Below are 21,957 nucleotides of genomic sequence, written 5' to 3'. Positions count from 1 at the left end.
TGATGGACACTGCACTTTTCCTTCTTCTGCTGTAAGAAGCGTAAGGCTTGTCTGTCCGCGTGTCAAACATCAGGCATGAACATGGTGGTCTAAACTTAAGCCCAGGATCTTACTCCCCTGCATATGTATATATGTTTTAGGTCTGTGTGCGGTTGATTTGTAGCACTGCTGACATAAGCAATGTCATACATTTTGATTAAAAACTTTTTTTTGTTTTAATAAAAGAACATTTGTTTGTCTTGCTAAACCAAAAATGGTGTGAAACCTCATTGAAAAAACAAACAAAACTAGCACACCAATACCATAGAAATCTGTTTAACTTAGTACTTCTGATCCAAGATCTTGAACATACAGTAGCCTTTTTAAATTGTGGGACAAGGTTTTTTTTTTTTTTTTCCGGTTCTTTTCCTTTTGCACATACATGTGGTCAACAGTTTGACAATCAGGACTTTAAAGGCCTTGTGTCTTGGATGTTTCTATCTGATAAAATGGCTGAAGTTACTGCTAACCTACACTGTGGGGCAGAGAGAAGCAAACTCGGCAAATCCGCAATAAATAAACTCCTTACAGCCTCAGTTTGGCACAGATCTCACTCAGTAATTGACATTTCAGGCCTTTAAAATTGTGAAACAAGATTCCAGAGTCACCAGACAACAGCATGGAGTTTTCATATGGATTGTAACAAAGTTTTCTCTGTGTGTAAGTTAGTAATATACCTAACAATAATAAAAAACAAACAAATAATTACAAAATAGAGATATGAAACAAAAAACTTTTCTTTCTTGGTTAAAACATACAATTTTACAAATGACTTCTATAATGTATTTGCTTAGTATTCCTTGTTGAAAAGAATACCTAGGTAGGCTTAGGAGCTAAGAGCTAGATGCTGATTGGTGGCTGCACATATATGCCTCGTGTTATTGGCTCACCAGATGTGTTCAGCTAGCTCTCAGTAGTGCACATCTGCTCCTTTAATAAAAGGATACCAAGAGAATGAAGCAAAACTGATAATATAAGAACATTGGAAAGTTGTTTAGAAATGTATGCTCTGTCTGAATCTAAAACGAAAGCTTCTAGAAGTTAGAGCCACTGCTACCTAAAAAAACAAAAAAGGATTTCTTTTTAAGAATTTTTTTTTATCAAAAAGATAATTTTCTATTTAAGTTACATTATAATTTAATAGTTAATTACGTAGCATGAGGCTGTATATTAATGGCTGTAATGTTTAATTTTTTTGACGAATAAATTCCATGAATCTTTTCACAATGTCATCCTCTCCCAGAGGTTTCTGCAAGATTATTTTTGGCATTTTTTTCTGTCTAGAAGATATCACATATTATTGTTTTTGTAGTTCTGAAAACTGAATTTGTAGCTGCAAAAATAACATACCTCTTATTCACAGCAAAAATATTATAAAATAAACAAAGTTGAGAAATAGATATTAAAAGGGACAGGAAACCCCAACATTTTTTTTCATGATTTGGATAGAACATACAATTTTAAACACATTTTTACTTCCATTTTCAAATTTGCTTTGTTCCTTTGTTATCCGTTGCTGAAGGAACAGCATTGCACTACTGGCAGCAAGATGAACACATCTAGTCAGCCAATCACTAAAGATAAATGTGTGCAGACACCAATTAACAGCAGCTCCCACTTTTGTAGGATATGTGTGTATTCTTTTTCAACAAGGGATACAGAGAGAACAAAGCACATTTGAAAAGAGAAGCTAAATTTAAAAGTGTCTTAAAATGATTTGCTCTATCTGAATCATGCAAGTTTAATTTTGACTTTCCTGTCCTTGTAAAGGGACACAATTAACAATATGGTTTATTAACTTCTAGGATGTTCTAATGGACGTGTAATATCAGTTTTGGAAATTTACTAAACAAAAAGTATTGTGCGTGGAGCAGGAATCCTTAAAGGAACACCAATTCAGTCAAAATTAAAAACGATCATGATTTAGATAGAATACACAATTTTGAACAACTTTCCAGTTCACTCCTATTTTTTAAAATGTGTACAATCTTTTTACATTTATTTAAAATGTTGTGTTTCATGTCCCTTTAAATCACTGTTTTTCAAACCGGCCCTCCGGCCTCCCTAACAGGCCATATTTTGAGGATATCTGAACTGGGGCACAGGTGAAATAACTAGATTATTAGTCAACAGCTATTTTACCTGATTTCATCCAAGGTAATCCTGTAAATCTGGCCTGTTGGGAAGGACTGTGGACAGATTTGTAAACCAGTGTTTTAAAGTTAAAAGGCAATTAAATAAATTAGAATTACATAAACAAGTGCATAATAAAAATGACAATCTAATAACACTCAACAATTAAAATGAGTAGTAGAGGGGGGGCGGAGCCAACTGCCTAACTGAATGGACGCAGAAAGTTAGAGCTCGGCAACTGGAGTATCTTTAAAGTATAATTTATGAGCAAATAAGCCCAGAAACTTGTATATTGACCTTAGCTTTATATTGCTAAACTCTTGGGCTCTACACTGGGGTATCTACATCCCCCTCAATCAAAGAAACTAGACTGGAAGAAGTACGACAAAGTTCTATGGCTCATCCAAGCATGCAGAACTCGGAAGCTATCCTGCTCGAGCTACTCCTAGAATTGAGTGAAGCAATGGACGAACAATATGCCCAGCTCTCTAAAGATATCGCTCAATGCTTTGGCACACACCGGGATCCTTGCAATCCCCCAGATAACAACTCACACACTCCTGCCTCGTCTGAGAAAGCCATAGCACCTAGTCTCTCCTACAAACCGCAAGTTAACGTGCTTCAGTCACATCATGGAGCGGATGCATCGGAGGTCTCCAGCCAGGACCTATATGCTGTTACCGCGATCGCTGTTTCTAACGAGGTGCAGAGAGATGGTGACGCAGGAGATTCCCAGAGCCCGCTATGGTACAGCCAAGAAACCCGGCATCGGATACCTCAGAAAGTGACTGGGCAATTTGCTGTCTCCACGAGCCTTCCCAAGCTACCGTCTGCGCAGTCATTGCTAGGCCTGAAGGTTGCTGATACTGTAGAGACTGCTATATTTGGTCCCAAAGTTATGTTAGCAGGTCGCACAGAGATATCTGGCATGCTATTGTACTTGTTAGACCGACCGGAGTGGGGTAGATTGACTTGTTTTACCCAGGAGAGTTTGTGTAAGTCTGCACGATGAGTTCCTCTCCCAGACCTTCTATCAACCCCACACATTGCTGGACCTTGACATGACGATTATACTGTCTGAAATATTAGTCTTACTGACATATCAGGAACCCATGTAACAGTCTATACAAGTACCTTCTACTAACGGTTTAACATTCCACTCTTATCTTTTTTCTACCATTTTTCCCTTCCTGCCGTATGTGTCTGGTAGTGGGTCCAGTTTGGGCCTATAACTCCAGGATTTCTAGCATCAGATACATGTGGAGGTCATAAGCTCGATTTGTTGTCATATATTTTTTATTAATGTTTATGCATGTGACAATTTAGTTAACAAACGTTTTACTAAGGTTAGGTAGCTCAATTTACCCAATTATGTATACACTCTTTTTATTTATTTATTTTTATTTTTTTCCTCTTCTACATTCATATGTGTTAATAGATGTGCTAAGTGGGGTGTTGGTATACTATTCTGATTGCCATTTCCCCCAGCATGTCATTCACCCCACTTGGTTAGCTCCTTTGTAAAATTGGGACCCAGAGATAAGAGAGACAACACTCATATTGGGCTCCTTACACACTGCACTTACTCACTGATTATACTCTCTAACCCAACTTGAAAGTACTATGCTCCTGTCACATGCTAGCAACATATACTATAATGATCTGACCGCTACATGTGTAGCTTTCATCTGATATTGTCATCTTATTTATTTATGCTAGCCGCACACGCTAAACTCATATATTGAGTATTGTACTGCCTTAGTTAGCCGGCCTCTGTGGCTTAAATGTTTATATGTTCGCATTCCAGTGCAAGCTGAGATATTTAGACGTATAAGTCTTCTTACTATTATGGTTCATGTTCTATAAGTTATATTTGTTTGGTGTATAAGGGTCTCACGGTTATATTATGCTAGATCTGTGATCTGAGAGTGTCAAGATGTTTTTAGCTTTTACATTTGAATTTGTTATTGTAAGTCATGCTGTATTATAGGAGCTTCTTCCAATAGAAGACTTAAATTTAATCAGTTATGGATGGTCTAGTGTCTGTTCAGCATGCGTAACAATATGCTCAGTATACCATACTAGTTGCACTCTCTATATGACATTTTTTGTGATGCCATTAACTATTTATAGAGTATATAACTTCGTCAGTTTAGATATCATATTGTCCATAATATAACCTTTCTTTATTAGAATGTTGTGATTGCATATTAAATGTGTTATATAAGTCACTTTATTAAAAAAGGGAACTCTTGTCCATGATAAGCCTCTCTCCTCCCTTTCCCGCCGGAGCTTATTACCGGCGGGTCATACCCCCACTCCTTTCTCCAGCTTCGTCTATAGATGACATTTCCCTAGGAGAGGGGCTCATCCGGAGATTTTCTATAGTCCGAACATTCTACAGCTCTCCTCTCCACATAATACTACAGAGTAACTGGTAAGGCCCCTTATTTCCCATAATTGAGCTCTGGTTTTACCCGGGTCGCATATTCTACGCATTTATCATTATTTTCTCATTATATAAGCATAACATTATGTTTAGATAATTGCTTCGCTCTGATGGAGCCATGCCCATCCCAGTAGTCATGTAAATAACAGGTCCCCCCTGTGAAGCCCACCCTTATATTCATCCAATAAGTCTTTCCAAACCTGCTCTCATGTCATATTTGGCTCCGTTCCCCCCATTCCCTCCCCACTCCACTTTGAGCGGCTCCTGCCCGCTGCGCTCCCTTATCCCTCTCCCCGCTAATTTGGTCCATAAGTGGCCAAACACAAGCCAATCCATATTTATCTTACTTTTACTAGTTTATATAACGCTATACATGCTTTTCATGATAATGTGGAGAATATACTTTATCTTCCCCCTCCCTTTCCCCCATAAAACTAACCCTTCCTTGCTTTTATAGTTCTAAATTAATATTTTATGGTGTATTTATCCATCACAAGGTGGGATCACTTCTAGTCTACAGATCATATAAAAAATAAAAAATGATGTCTCAATTTAGATGGTCCAAACTCTTTACTAATACCTTTAATAAACGGGATTTATATGCCCCTTCTATTTATATTTAGATTTTTTGCCTAAGTAAACCTCCATGCTCCTTCATAACACTAACCAGCTATAGCTTCTCCATTCTTTTACCACTCACCACAGAGTACTACTCTTTAAATCTTTGAATGTATACAATGTTGGCATAACTTGTGTTGTTTACCTAGCAAGATCATGGTATAAGTACTGTACTATTCTCCTTTGTTACTATTGTTGGACGTTTCATTACTGTTATATTTGTTTATGACTTCAATAAAAAACTATTTAAAAAAAAATGAGCAGTAGATTTTTTTTGTTCTGACAAATTTTTTAAAATTGTACTGCATATGTTATCTATTTTTTTTTTTTATCAGGTTAAAAGATATACATAAAGATTTAAGGATATTGAAAGGGATGTTTCCAATATAATTATACAACTCAACATTAGGAAATCAGTCTCACACAGATTGCATCATTTCTTCCCTTGGTGTTGCAAGGTTGTTATAAATATCAGCTATGGTCAAATGGATGGTTTTCAGAATCATGTGATACATTTTATGTGCTGCTTGGGGAGACCCAAATTGACAAGAAATTAAGAACTTCTGATCGTCAAAGCAGATTTAAAGAAAAAAAGGTATTGCCTTAGTTCTGGACTGACCCATAATCAAAATCTAAAATATATCATGTTTTTTTTTATCCCAATTGTATATTATATTTATTATGTAAGCTTATGAGACCTTTTTTTTTATGAAGGAGTAAAAAACATCGCATGCAGGTTTTGTTTTTAGCACTATGAAACAGTATTTTTGTACCACACACAGGGCTAGATTTATTAAGCAAGGGCAGACAGGGGCGTACATATTTGCCTATGTCCGCTCAAGCTCGCCTTTGGCTGGCAGCAATCCGCTGGCGGAATTCAACATTGGACACGAGCGCTATTTTGTGCTCTCATGCAATCCCGCCCCCTGCCTGCACACAGTCAATCATACACGTGCAGGAGATGTCAATCTTCCCGGTCAGAGAAGACCGGTGCGATTTAAATTCTCAACCTAAGAGTTGGAAAAGATGTAAGGGAAGCAGTAATCTGATGACCGCTGTTTGATAAATAGAGCCCGTAATGGCAAAACCATACAAATATATTCTATTCTATAACAAGTCTGTTACATGATGCCCTAGATTCTCATGACCCCAAAACCTTTTCTTTAAATCCTGTGTGCTGGTTTAGGACAGAGCAAAGCCGACAATAGACAAAACTTCAGCCTAACCTATTGGTATTAAAGTGATTGTAAGGTTGAGCACCTCTGTCGGTAGCATATGTGTAATGTAGTCAAGTCGCCAAGTTATTTTTTACATTTTGCAATTTACAATAATTTAAATAAAAAAAATGTTTTACCGAACCTTGCTCCGCCCAGCTTGTAGTCCCTGTTCTAGAAGCTGTGCGGTCTCACCCACTCTCTACGTAGTCATCTAGGCTCACTCCCAATTCAGTTAGTCGTGTGCATGCGCAACTCTCCGCTCTACGTCTTAATGTAAATAATGAATCACACAATCATTGTTTACTGCTTGAGCGGAGGGTTGGTGAGGTATCGTTTTGAGTTGTGGCTGAATTAACTTTACTTGGATAAGAAATACTGAGCCACTTCAGTTGCAGTAGGATGCAGTCGATTCTAAGCAGTGAGTGACATAAGTTGGGATTCCCATGTGAGCTTGACACGCATCTGTCGCATTGAAACAAGCATTTACTCGGCCTGCATGGATAATAACTTGCACATGCACTATTGAGAAAGAGGGCAGATTTAGTTTGTGGTCACCTAGCGGCCTGGATTTCAATTGGTTTAACACCAAAATGTCAGAAAACAGAAAAAGCAGATATGGAGCCGGGAGGAATATGAGACATTCGGGTGTACTCAAAGCAGCGGTAATAGCTTTAGTATCAGTAACTAAAATAAAAAACGATGAATTAAAGTCGTTTTTATTTACAAAGCTTGTACACATGCTGCTTTCCAGATGGCTCAACTTTACAATTCCTTTAAAACAAAACAAGGAAATCCATAGATGTGCAATTGTTTGCTTTGTTTGTGAATATCAGTTGCATCAATATTTTCATATTTTTGTTAAAAAAGATTCCTGGAGATAGTTATAACTTTACTAAGTTACTAGAATATGATTTATTAATTGGTTTTGAGTAAGATATTAGGCATATAGTTGAAGCAGAATGCATCAGTCAAATTAGAACCCAATGTCCGGAATCCATAATACTTGGCCAAGCTCAGAATAACAGAATTTATTGGAAAAAGTGTAAAACATCATGGCTGCAAACAAACAATAGCCAAAAAACAGGGCAGCCCATATCATGCACTCCACCCTCATAAATTGGCACTGTATTGTTGAGGTTGAATTATTATAATTTATTTGTATAGCGCTGCCAAATTCCGTAGCACTGGGTACAATGATAGGGGTATACAATGACAAAGATTTGTGATAAAATACAAAACAAAACTAAACAAATCTAGCACAGGAGGAAGAGGGCCCTGTTACGGAGCACTCACAGTCTATAGGTTTAGAGTGCAGAGACATAAGGTTGGGGTAGCTTGATACATTGGTTGTGTAGTTGCAGCAGTGAGTCAGGCAGTTCATGTATTAGTTTAGGATGAGGGATGGAGGAGATATGGTAAGCCTCTCTGAATAGGTGGGTTTTCAAGGAGCGTCTGAATCTATACAAGGTTGGAGATAGTCTTATGGAGCGGGGTAGAGAGTTCCAGAGAACAGGAGTGGGACGTAGAGATAACAGGAGTGGAGAGACGTAGGTCAGAGGTTGATCGAAGAGGACGGGATGAGGAATATTTCACGATGAGAGAGGAAATATAGTTGGGAGCTAGACTGTTTAGTGCTTGGTAAGTTAAGGTTAATACTTAATAAATTGTATTCTAGAGTGTATGGGGAGCCAGTGTAGAGACTGGCAGAGTGGAGCAGCTGATGTAGATCGGCGACTTAGGTGGATGAGTCTAGCAGAAGCATTCATAATAGATTGGAGGGAAGAGAGGCGGTGTTTTGGAAGGCCATTTAGGAGTAGATTGCAATAATCAATGCGTGACAAAATGAGGGAATGAATAAGTATTTTTGTCGTTTTTTGAGTAAGGAAGGGACGAATTCTGGAAATGTTGCATAGGTGTGAACGGCAGGATTTGGTAAGTGCTTGTATATGTGGGTTGAATGTGAGCTCCGAGTCTAGTGTGAGCCCAAGACAGCGGACCTGGGGTGAGGTGTTGAGAATAGAGTCTCCAACCGTCAGAGAAATGTCAGGTGTTGGATGTCTCGAAGAGGGTGGAATAAGAAGCAGCTCAGTTTTGGACAGATTGAGTTGGAGGTAGTATGAATACATCTAAGAGTAAATTGCTGAGAGGCAGTTGGAAATCTGGTTGAGTAAAGAGGGGGAGATATCAGGAGAGGAAAGATAGATTTAGGTATCATCAGCATATAAGTGGTTCTGGAATCCAAAAGGAGGCTATAAGTTTTCCAAGGGAGGATGTATAGAGAGAGAAAAGCAAGGGGCCCCAGACAGAGCGTTGCAGTACTCCAACTGAGAGAGGCATAGGATCGCAAGATATGTGGTTAAAGGAAACTGAAAAAAGAGCAGTTTGAGAGATATAAGGCAAACCAGGAGAGGGCCGTGTCTCGGATGCCAAATGAATGTAATATTTTTAGGAGGAAAGGATGGTCGACTGTGTCAAAAGCAGTGGATAGGTCAAGAAAAATTAGTAAGGAGTAGTGGCCTTTTGCTTTAGCTGATAACAGGCCATTTGTTACTTTAGCAAGAACATTTTTTGTTGAGTGTTTAGGGCGGAAACCATATTGTTGTGGATCAAGTGAGAAATTGAGTTAGATGATTATAGACCAGTCGTTCCAATAATTTTGAAGCAAAGGAAGGAGACCGGTCGATAGAAGGCGAGAAGGGGTCAAGGGAGGGCTTTTTTAAGATTGGTATGATTGACGCATGCTTGAATGTATGGAATCTACACCAGGAAGGCTGACAGTTTGGTGATGTCTTGGGTCTCTCGTTTTCAAAGTTTTCACCAGGACACAGTAGTGTTGATGATATAGTTTCTTTCCTGAAATTATCATTGTTCAGTTTAGAGCAGAATGATGTGAAAAAAAGCTCTGCTTCACAAACTGAATGTGATCCAAAACTATTTTATTTGGAAGGTACTATTGGTAATCAAGAAAATTCTCTTTCCAGAAAATGGAAACTTGCGATTTTTTTTTTGTCCATCTGAACTTGTTCTGCTGGCCTTGTGGCAGTCTAAGGTGGTGAGGGCTCTAACTATCAGAACCGAAATCTCACCATTCTAAGTATATTGAAGCCTTTGGTTAAAATGCCCTTGAAAAGAAAACTAAAATCTCTCTCAGAACAGACTAGCTTATTTTTAATTATGCCTTCATATGGCTTACTTTGGTAATGAACTTCATATGATATTACAAAGACGCTGACAGAAAACATGATTCCTACTTACCATTAAATCAAATTCTTCCTACATGAATGTCATGGGTTAATTTATTCCCTCTTTTTCGTCTGCTATTTACAAATCTTTACCAAAACTATCCAAAAAGGCAATCTTTTGGTAAGAATGATTTTTATTACCCACACCTGGTGAGCCAGATATAAGGGGCAATCTTTTCTTTTCTGGAGAGGGATTTTTAGAAGTCAAAGATTGCACCATAACTGACAGAAAACAGTGTTTCTAGGAAGACAACAACCTGACATTGATCACAGGTGACACTCTGATATATCTCAAGACCTGTTTTAAAGGGACAGTCTAGTCCAAAATAAACTTTCATGATTCAAATAAGGCATGTAATTTTAAGCAATTTTCCAATTTACTTTTATCACCAATTTTGCTTTGTTCTCTTGGTATTCTTATTAGTTGAAAGCTTAACCTAGGAGGTTCATATGCTAATTTCTTAGACCTTGAAGGCCACCTCTTTTCAAAATGCATTTTAACAGTTTTTCACCACTAGAGGGCGTTAGTTCATGCGTTTCATATAGATAACACTGTGCTCATGCACGTGAAGTTACCTGGGAGCCAGCACTGATTGGCTAAACTGCAAGTCTGTCAAAAGAACTGAAATAAAGGGGCAGTTTGCAGAGGCTTAGATACAAGCTAATCACAGAGGTAAAACATATATAAATATAACTGTGTTGGTTATGCAAAACTGGGGAATGGGTAATAAAGGGATTATCTATCTTTTAAAACAATAGCAATTCTGGTGTAGACTGTCCCTTTAATCACATTTGTGTTATGTTAAAAAAAAAAAAAATTATGACAGATGTCATATTTGGTATCAAAATAATCCTCATGTCGTCAAGAGGGGATTGCTTATATGGGTACATGTACTGGATATACAAATCAAAAACTATAAATTATTTAATAACTTTAGCCAGGGCTGCAGGGCTTTTTATGGTCTGCCATAAAAAGGGGGTGGCTACCTAGCTTGCCCACTCTGGAAGGGGTCTGGTCAAAAACTTGACCTCAGGAAAAATGTTTTTAACTGTGATTTCAGCAAAATAATATTGTCATTCTACATGGGAGGCTGTGTGCAGCAGTGTCTTTGACAATATTTCTGCCATTTTCCCGAAAGTCTAATCTGGTAAAGTTATAGGTTCTGTTATATTTCTCCTTTTTTATTTAATAAAACTGTTTTCCTTTGTGTAATTATGTTTAACTTCTTTTATTTATATAAATGCACTCACCTGCTTTTTGTTCATAATAAATGTTCCTTTACTGAGTTTTGCCTTTGTCTGACATTTGAACCATGTTACTGAAGAGACTGGTCGTATTGATTTTTATAGTGTTTTGGGATTTTTAATCTGTAGTCTGGGTTTTTCCTTAGGATTTCCTTTGGCAGCAGAGATAGTTTTAGCCTGGGTGGCATTAAATGGGAGCTTGGGCATTTCTCTAGGTCAAGTATAGACTAGAGATAGTGTTTTTCAACCCTTGCACCCACTGAACTAAGTCACAGGCTTGCCTTGCCTGCAATAGCTAGACAGTGCCAAACTGGTTGAGATGGAAATGGTTTGTTAACCCTTTCTGTGAGACACGGGTGATTGCTGCAGGATTGGGTAATGAAAGGTTTGCAAGAGGAAATCTTTTTTTCTGCATATCTAATGTCTTATTATTACCTAAAAATATTTTTATTCTTAGTCTTGTTTAACTTCAATATAAATAACACTTTATTAATTAAAAATGTACATGCAAATAGTTATCCAGAAGCTGAAGGTCTAGTGATGCATTAGAAGACTACTTTTGTTAGCACTTTTTCAAAATTCAAATGTAGATTCATTACAGTAACAGAAAAAGGTACTTTCACTAATGTATTTCTTTTTTTAAATGATGTGCTAACCTGATCTTTGGTCCGAGAGAGGCATAGTTTGATAACCTCGCATTCCAGCTGAGACCTTCTTTCTACATCCAAGCGCTCATAGTATCTTGACAGCCTTGTCTGCCCTTGCTTGTTAACGATAAGAAAGAACTTGATCATCTCTGTGACAAAGTAGATACCTGTAAAAATAATTACTGACAGTTCTGTTCACCTGAAAAGAACAGCTTCCATATCAACATCGATATTAAACATAAGAAAAATGCTATTTGTTTCACTCATCTGTTAGAATTTCCTATTAGAGAGAATACTGCACAGAAAACCTGAACAGTATGCAATCATCTGCAGCTTACCACACTTTCAGAAAGGTTTAACCATTTGATTGTCTGGAACTCAACCAACAGTTATTTAAAAAATATACTGGTAGTCTGTAACATAATATGTAGTTTCATTATGTGGTGTTTCTCTTTGATAGTGCAGCTGATCTATGCTGAGAAATGCTGATGAACAACAAGCAAACATTCTAGGTTTAAATACGAACTTTAGAAAGTACAAGTGACATAGACAGTAATGCACCAATAATTTTAGTTTTAGAAAAGCCCATTATAGCTGAAATTAAATGTGTTGATATAAACCAGGGGTATCAAGCTCATTGTATCTGGGGGCCACTGGCCAAGTGTTCTTCTCCCATGGGGCCACTTGAACAGAGTGAGTCCTCTGGAACTGTATATACTAGTGCATGGTAGAAGCTGTAGTCCACAATAGACATACACATATATCTTGTGAGTGAAGTGATCATTCTGGAACTGAATAAAAAGTGACATTTATCCAAGTAGTGCATAATGGGAGTCTACACTGGACAATGCATGATTGTCTTTATATTTATCTTGTGAGTGCCTATATAGATCAACCTGTTACACCTCTTACAACCCTAAAAATATTTACCTAATAAACAAGGGAAGGCCAGATTAAATTAACTGGAGGGCTGCATATGGCACCAGGGCCGGTACTTGAAAACCACTGATATAAACACTTCAAAAGGATGTGTTGCTTGCATATTGATACTTTTGCCATCCAAAACAATGGTCATTTATCTCTAGATCACTGGTTTTCAAATCTGTCCTCCCCAACAGGCCAGGTTTTCAGGATTACCTTGGATGAGAGCAGGTAAAATAACCCTGTTTACTAATCAGATATCCTCAAAATGTGGCCTGTTAGGGAGGCCCGAGGGCAGGTTTAAAACCAGTACTCTAGAATGAATCAGTGCTTGCTAGAACATAAACACTACAGAGTAAGTACTATAGATAGAGAATGTAGCACTAAAACTACAATGCATATGCAAGGTATGGTTAGAGTACATCTGTGGTTATGCAGCTTTTAAAGGGATATGAAACCCAAACATTTTCTTTTGTGATTCAGACAGAGCATAGTTTTTAAAAAAAAGTTTCTAATGTCCCATTATCAAATTTGCTTTGTTCCAATAGTATTCTTTGTTGAAGAGATAAATAGAAAGGTGTCTGAAGCACTACATAACCAGAAATAGTGCTTCCATCTAGTACTCCTGCGGCTAAATGTAGCCAGCGCTACCCAGGGTGCTGAATCAAAAATTGGCCAGCTCCTAAGCTTACATTCTTGCTTTTTCAAATAGATACCAAGAGAACGAAGAACAATTGATAATAGGAGTAAAATAGAAAGTTGCTTGATATTGCATGCTCTATCTGAATCATAAACAATAAAAAAAAAAGTTTCATATCCCTTTAACTACCTGCTTTTCAAAAAAAGATACCAAGAGAACGAGCAACTTTTCATAATACAACTAAATGAGAAAGTTGATTAAAATCGCATACTCTATCGGAATCATTAGGAAATCACCAGCCCCTACTGGCAAAATCCATGTTGTCCATTTCTGTGGTGACATGGTTCATACAGTCCTTGGATGTAATTCAACGGTTTCTCGCTCAGTGAAAAGAAAATGAAAATAATTCATATACTTCTATTAATCAATTCCAGTTCCGGGTAAAATCTGTGTTTAGCCTTCTAAATTATTTTCTCAGCCCTATGGCACTATTGGTATGGGGGGTTCAGATGAGGGCTACTAACAATACTACAGTGTTTGTGTCTCCAGGATTAAAAGGGGAGCCACATTTTAGGGTATAAAGTCCCTGTTTTCCCCATAGACTTTCCCCAGCCAGCTCTGCTCACCTACAGGTTTGTATACATTTATAACTGTTTACTGTACATAGACATTTAAAAATTAAGAAGAGTTTAAAATTCATGAAAAGTTTTAAATTTATATATATTGAAGAATTTTTACCTATTTACCGCTGCAATGATAAGCGCAGCTCTCCCGTTCGCCATTTTGTCAAATTGATTGACAGATGACGATTCGTAAAAGAACCAATCCGAACAAGGATTCGTTATTTTACAAATCGTCATCTCATCTGCGCTTATCGTTGCAGCGGTAAATAGGTAAAAAATCTTCAATATATATATAAATTTAAAACTTTTCATGAATTAAGCCCTTCTTAATTTTTAAATGTCTATGCAATGCCGTGGGGCAATATTAATAACTTGACCTTCACTTTAAAGCAGCCCTGTCAGTACCTACTGTACAAACTGCTGAGAAAATAATGTTCCCACAGCACAGCCTTAAACGGCAGCTCACCCCCTGGTCACAACACCTTAAAAGGGACAGGCAGAAACCCACACAGCATTTAAAGGCTCAACTTCCATCGTTATGACGTTCTATTCCGTCCTAACCGCGCCGGGCTTTACCACAGTTAGGACAGAATAGAACGTCCTAACCGTTTGGCTGTCCTGAAGCAAACGGCGGTTCCAGGATGCGAGCTCGGTCTGGATGGCATGCCTAGTGTCATTGAAATCTCCCGTGCACATTGGAACGCTGTTATGCATCTGTACGCAACGCACACTCTGTCTTAAAGAAACAGAGGCACGTGCAAACGCACATCACTCACAGCCTTTATAGGGAAAACTCCCACCACACGCACACAGTCTTAAAGCGACAGATCACAGTAACGTTCACACAGCGCAATGTTAAAGGGCAGCTTGGCACTTGATCGCACAATATTAAAGGGACAGGCACACACAACCTTTAGTGGGTAAACTCACACTATACATCCGCACGCAACGCACACTGCCTTAAAGGGATGCTCTGTCTTAAAGGGACAGGTGCGCGCGCACACCGCCCCCCCTATTCACAGCCTTTAAAGGACAACTTGCACCACACACACAGAGCCTTAAAAGAACAGCTCACACCATGCAGGCACGCATACTTTTAAGCACACCCAAATGCAGAGCTTTAAAGGGGCATTCAGTCTTAACGTGAAAGACACACACAGCCTTTAAAGGGGTAGCTCACACCACACGTACAGTCTTAATGGTACAGGTGCACAAACACAGCCTTAAAGGCACAGATCATATTACACTTGCACAGTCACACACAATGCACACAGCCTTAAAGCACACCAAGATGTAGTCTTATAGGGACAGAACACAGCATGCACAAACACATACGGTGCACTTAGCACACACAGCTTTGAAGGGACGTCTCACACCACCCGCACCACGCACGCTGTCTTGTACAGACACACACACAGTGCACACATCCTCAAAGGAACAGCTAACACCAAAACCGCACGTATAAACAAACACATCACAGATCACACACAGCCTTAAAGGGACAGTTCATCCCTCAAATCCTAAAGCTACAGGCTCACTTACACAGAGTCCTAAAACTGCACACAGTCTTAAAGGTACACGCATACAAAAATGCATAACACAAAGTCTTTAAAAAGGTACAGATCACTCCACATGCACACCAAACACAAACTTAAAGGGACATGAAACCCAAACTTTTTATTTCATGATTTAGGTAGAACATACAATTTTAAACAACTTTCCAGTTTACTTCTATTTTTAAATTTGTTTTATTCTCTTGGTATCATTTGTTGAAGGAGCAGCAATGCACTACTTTCTAACTGAACACATGGGTGAGCAAATGACAATCGGTGTATATATACAACCACCAATCAGTAGCTAGAACCTAGGTTATTTGCTGCTCCTGAGCTAACCTAGTTCATATTTTCAGCAAAGGATAACAAGAGAAGGAAGTAAATTGGAAAGTTGTTAAAAAAAATTGTATGCTCTATCTAAACCATGAAAGAAAAAAATTTGGGTTTCATGTTCCTTTAAAGGGACACTGAACCCGATGTTTTTCTTTCATTATTCAGATAGAGCATGCAATTTTAAGCAACTTTCTAATTTACTCCTATTATCACATTTTCTTAATTCTCTTGGTATCTTAATTTTAAAGGAAGAAAGTAAGTTTAGAAGCCTGCCCATTTTTGGTGAACAACTTGGGTTGTTCTTGCGGATTGGTGGATGAATTCACCCACCAATAAACAAGTGCTGTCCCGCGTTCTAAACCATAAATTGGCTGGCGCCTTAGCTTTGATGCCTTCTTTTAAAAATAAAGATAGCAAGAGAACGAAGAAAATGTGATAATAGGAGTAAATTAAAAAGTTGCTTAAAATTGCATGCTCAATCTGAATCACGAAAGAAAAAATTTGGGTTCAGTGTCCCTTTAAAGAAGGCAGGTCACAGTATTCAGGAAAACATGAACAACACACACAAGAACAGCACCATTTGCGTTAGGTTGTTGTGAAAATGTATATAATATATATCTATACTATAATCGCGTTTGTAACGCGTTCGTCAGTGTCGCCAGTTGCACACACATCCTGAAAGGAATGTTGGCTGCACGAGGCAGCCAAAAGAATCCACCTGGATGCAGCAAAGCTGCATCCTGGTGGATTCCGAAAATGGCAGGGTGGTGAAAGAATCCACCGAAGATGGATTCTTTCACCACCCTGCCATTTTAGAAATCTACCTGGATGCTGTGTAGGCAAACCAAAACAAAAAACATGCAACCACCTGCACGAAATAACGAAAAAAAACGTAACTGCTAGCAAGAAATAAATAAAAAACACGTAACAGTCCGCACAAAGTATTAACCAACACCTAAACCGCAAAACCCCACATCTCAAAATAATAAAGTATTAACCCCTAAACATCAAATAACATAAATAAAATATTAACCCTAAACAGCCAACCCCCCACATTGCAATAAAACTAATTAACCTATTAACCCCTGAACCACCAAACCCCCACATCGCAATAAATATAATTAACCCCTAAACCGACAACACCCCACATCGCAATAAACCTAATTAACCTATCAACCCGTAAACCGCCAACTCCCCCACAGCCCAAATAACTAAGCCCTATAACCTAACACCCCCTAAATTAACCCCAATACTAAGTTACACTTAAATAAAACCCAACATTAAATTACAAAAAAATAATTTAAAATTACAAAATATAAAAAAATTAAACCTAATCCCTATGAAAATAAAAAGCCCCCCCCCCAAATAAAAACACCTCCTAATCTAAACTAAACTACCAATAGCCCTTAAAATGGCCTTTTGTAGGGCATTGCCCTACGTTAAACAGCTCTGTTACGTTTAAAAAGTACTAAGTCCCCCCTAACAGTAAAAAACCCCCACCCACCAAATCACCCAAAATAAAAAAACCTAACACTAAAAAAAACCTAAACAACCCATTGCCTATAAAGGGGCATTCAGCTCTTTGACTGTCCTTAAAAGAGCAATCAGCTCTTTTACAGCCCATTAAATTACTAAACTTAAAAAAAAATCATAAAACGAAGCCCCAAATAGGTACTCCCCGTTCTTGAAGTCCGGCGGAGGTCTTCTTCCAGGCGGCTCCATCATCTTCTATCTTCATCCAGAGCAAAGGCAGCGCAGAGCTGGCTTCCCCGATGCACAGATCCTCAGCGGCGTGGAGGCTCCTCTTCATGTGATCGTCCGTCGCACACTGAAGATTGAATGCAAGGTACCGCATATTTATTGGGGTACCTTGCATTCCTATTGGCTGAAATTTTGAAATCAGCCAATAGGATGAGAGCTACTGAAATCTTAATGGCTAATGTGAACAGCCAATAAGATTTCAGTAGCTCTAATCCTATTGGCTGATTTCAAAATTTCAGCCAATAGGAATGCAAATTGCCCAAAATTGAATGGGGTACCTTGCATTCAATCTTCAGTGTACGATGGATATCGAATGAATAGGAGCCTCCACGCGGCCCCTGAGGATCCACGCATCGGGGGAAGACAGCTCCGTGCCGCGCCACCTTTGTTCCGGATGAAGATAGATGATGGATCCGCCTGGAAGAAGACCTTCTCCGCCGGCCTTGAGGACTGGTGAGTACCTATTTGGGGCTTAGTCTTAGGGGCAATTGGTAGTTTAGGTTTTTTTAGTGCTAGGATTTTTTATTTTGGGGGGTTTGTTGGGTGGGGGGTTTACTGTTAGGGGGTAATTGGTAATTTGTTTTGGTAAAAGAGCTGTTTAACTTAGGGCAATGCCCTACAAAAGCTCTTTTAAGAGATATTGGTAGTTTAGTATTAGATTAGGGGGTGTTTTTATTTTTGGGGGGACTTTTTTATAGGGGTATCAGTTTAGGTTTAAATGTTTTATTTTGGATAGCTTTGTTTATTTTTTTGTAATTTTATATTTTTTATTTTGTGTAATTTTAGCTTTGGGGTTTGTAGTTTTTTTTTTTTTTTTTAATAGACTGCCCTCTGGGCATGCTCCCAGAGGCAGAACTTTTTTTCACTTACTGCGATGAGTTTGTTTTTATTGAAATTTTTTCTGCAGGTAATTTTGAAATTAAATTAATGTTTAAATTACGTAGTTATAATAAAGCACCAGCTTAATTGCAATGCATTAATTACCTGGAGCATAAAGCAATATATATTATATTGCATCAGCTGAAAATTGCATTATTTTTTTCAAATATCTATTTAATACATTTTTTTCTGTTGCCTTTGGTCTAACATCACATAATTATAAAGTAAAAATGTAGTTATAGGTGCATTGCTCATAAGAACAATATTCAGGATTCACAGCTTCACAGACTGGGAAAGGCTAGGGGCGGGGTTGAAAAAATACTCTGAACTAGACATAAATTAATGTGCTGCTGCTGTACAGTGCTGCTCTGTATTTGACTGTTCTCTTCAAACAGCGCTTCATTATGGCTGTACTGCTTTTAAGAAAACTTACACAGTACAGTGTAGCCAGAGCAATGCACTATTTGAAGAGAACAACTTGATGAGGAGCAGGGCTGCAAAGCAAACAGTTCCTGCATGTCCCTATTCTTTCTGCAGACATGCTGCATTTTCTGCGATGACATCTCCGATTACAGCATGTTCTGCTATGGGGGGCATGCTTATCGCCTAGTATTATATAATATAATAGCTGTGAGAGTCAGCTGACAGTGTTCTGTATGCTAGCACGGCTATTGGTTTAGAGGTGCAAACGTCACCTCATTGGTAGAGGAGAGCTGTGCCGTGGGTTGCAGGAGCTGCTGAGTTTAGCAACCTTTTTTTTTTTAAAATACAGGTGGCCCTCGTTTTACAACGGTTCAATTTACACCGTTTCAGAATAACAACCTTTTTTTCCAGTCATGTGACTGTTGTTGAAAAGCACTGAGAAGCAGTGCATTTATTAAAACAGCCAGTAGGTGGAGCTGTCCGCTTGTGTTGCAGCAAAGCCAAGCAAGCTGAAATTAATCAGTTTAACCAGACCTGAGCTATCGAGCAGATTTCAAAGGAACAAGATCTTCCTGTCTATAAATCAGTCCAGCTTGGAATGCATAGAAAGAACTGTTTGCAGAAAAATGCAAGTGAAGTCCGTGTTGTGTGATTATTTTATTAGGTTTATAATGCAGTTTAGCAAATATTTTTGTTCATTTAACTTAGTTTAATTATATATTCTGTGTTGTGTGATTATTTTATTAGGTTTATAATGCTGTTTAGCATTTCAAGTCTTCATTTCAAAGCTTTAAAAATAATGTATTAGGTGTTACTTATGACAATTTTGAGAGGGACCTGGAACCTAACTCCCTCACTTCCCTTTGACTTACATTATAAACTGGGTTTCAATTTACAACGGTTTCGATTTACAACCATTCCTTCTGGAACCTAACCCCGGCGTAAACTGAGGGCTACCTGTAACTGATAACTTAAACTCCACTTTATTTTAAGTGATGGTAAATCCTAGCGTTTGTTAAATGCTTGGATTTCCCAACACTTTAAATGCGGTATGGTTTTTGCATGTCCCTTTAAGACTGTGTGACCAGGCGGTGAGCTGCCCTTTAAGGCTGTGCTGTGGGAACATTATTTTCTCAGCAGTTTGTACAGTAGGTACTGACAGGGCTGCTTTAAAGTGAAGGTCAATTTGCGGCTAATGAAATACTGAAACGTATTCAATCACTTATCACCATTCTAGTCGCTAACTTTGTTTTTCACTTTACATATTAGGTTTTACATAAAATTATATATTTAAAAACTTGCCGTTTGCATTCCGACTCCTCCCCTCCACCACTTCCTTATTCAGTAGTTGTGACGTAGCGAGTGTTCCCACGCGCTCTCTACGTCTGTTCTTAAGCTTTTGCACAAGATTAACATTGAAAATGCGCATGCCCATCCGAATCGAGCATGCGTTAAATTTTGTATGCGTTTTGCGCGTCTCATGAACTAGCACGACGACATATGACGCTGTTGAGGAAGTTGCGCATGCGCATCACTTAGAAGTGACGTGGCGAGAAAGGGGCTGAACGCCCCGGGGTTGGAGCGGACATTGGAGAATTAGATCTTCGATTGCTGTCAATCAAGGTAACTTAGATGGTGGGCAGACGAAAATAGTGTAACGGAGGGTAAATAAATGGTAAAAAAAAGACAGTATGAGTGAAATGTATGCAAAATGATAAATGAACGTCAACATGATTTCTAATAAACAGCATGACAGCGTGAGCAAGTCACCCGGACTTGTGTACAGTAAACAGTTACCCGTCCCCTTCGCTCTACTCATGACCTCCTACTCTCCTCCTCTCTTGTCACCTCATCACACTCCCGTTTACAGGACTTCTCCAGACTGGCTCCCATCTTGTGGAACTCTCTGTCTCGCTCCACAAGAATCTCTTCTGGTTTAAAAAACTTCAAGTGCTCCCTAAACACTCTACTGTTCAGGGATGCATACAACCTACGCTAACCTTTCCTAATACCAGTTCCTCTCCTCCACTGCAATCCCCTGAACCCTCTTAGCATGTAAGCCTAAAAGTCCAGCTGTTTGTAGATCACCTTCTTAAGAGCTGATGACAACAGTGCAACTCTTGGCAGGGCCCTCTACCCATTTGATCCCTATAATTGATTTGTTGTACTCCGCCTTTGTTTATAGCGCTGCGGAATCTGTTGGCGCTCTACAAATAACTGATAATAATAATAAGTATAAAAACCTGCAGGCTAAGGGTTTTATACAATGTATCCATGTAGGTGAGTAGAGCTGGCTTGGGAAAGTCTATGGGGAACAGGGACTTTACACCCCAAAATTGGTCTCCCCTTTTTGTTCCTGGAGACACAAACACTGCAGTATTGTTGGTGGCCCTCATCTGAGCCCCCATACCAATTTTCTTTAAAGTAAAATAGTGCCATAGGGCTGAGGAAATAATGTAGAACGCTAAACTCAGTTTGTTCCTAGTTCCGCATCTGAAAACTACAATATTTTTTCCTGTAAAAAAAATTATAGTTTGAGGTTTTACCTTTTTATAGAATCGCAAACGCCGTCCCTTCCAGCATTATTTATAAAATATTTGAATGAATTCAGCCAATCAGATGTCATATCGTCTAAACCATTAAAGTTAACGGTACATGTCCAATTCGATCACTCTGTTTTTGTTTTTTTTAAAGCAAAATATAACTCACACACCGGTAACAAGATGATGTACTGATGGAAGCGCCGCGCTTGCGTCACTTCTGTGTACAACGTAAAGATGTGACCACGTGACACGTTGTCTTTGTGACGCAAATACTGTGCATGCGCAGTGACGTTGACAGGCGGGAGGCGGTGAGCACGGCCGGTGTTACCCATAGTGCCCCGCGGAGCTTACCGGACCCGGTCCGCTTTAAACATGGCGGCCGCCAGGACTGTACTGGGGTGTGGACTGTAAAAGTTAGTTTAGCAGTTAGTTTAGTGGTGGTTGGTATCGGTTACTAACGTGACCCATACCGGGCGCTTTTAACGTAATTTGCCCTACATGTGTACTCTTCCGGGCGTCATGGAGGAGCTCCCTACTGCTTCTCCTAGACCTCAAGTCCCTCCGCAAGGTGGCCCGTCAGAACAGAGTTGCGAGCTCCCGGCCCGGCCCCCGCAATACACTATCCCGGGGATCCTTCACTACATTCAGCATGAGTGGGCGCGATTTGAGATGGAGAGAGCACATTGGGAGG

At 38.9% G+C, this 21,957-nt stretch overlaps 1 protein-coding gene across 1 annotated transcript in view; it reads right to left on the bottom strand.

Annotated features, from left to right (window-relative positions):
- Positions 1 to 21,521, bottom strand: part of LOC128643890 (AP-4 complex subunit sigma-1-like) — a 29,372-nt gene extending 7,851 nt beyond the window's left edge. Inside the window, exons 1-2 of the mRNA XM_053696661.1 lie at positions 21,270 to 21,521; positions 11,600 to 11,757 (exon numbers count right to left, since the gene is read on the bottom strand). Coding sequence (XP_053552636.1) covers positions 11,600 to 11,737 — 138 coding nt within the window. The 5' untranslated portion in view covers positions 11,738 to 11,757; positions 21,270 to 21,521. The remainder of the gene's footprint in view (positions 1 to 11,599; positions 11,758 to 21,269) is intronic.
- Between the last annotated feature and the right edge of the window lie 436 nt (positions 21,522 to 21,957).

This window comes from Bombina bombina, unplaced genomic scaffold (assembly GCF_027579735.1).
Source record: "Bombina bombina isolate aBomBom1 unplaced genomic scaffold, aBomBom1.pri scaffold_2124, whole genome shotgun sequence".
Classification (NCBI taxonomy): domain Eukaryota; kingdom Metazoa; phylum Chordata; class Amphibia; order Anura; family Bombinatoridae; genus Bombina; species Bombina bombina.
The sequence above is the reverse complement of the archived record's forward strand: the minus strand, read 5'-3'. Positions and strand labels throughout refer to the sequence as shown.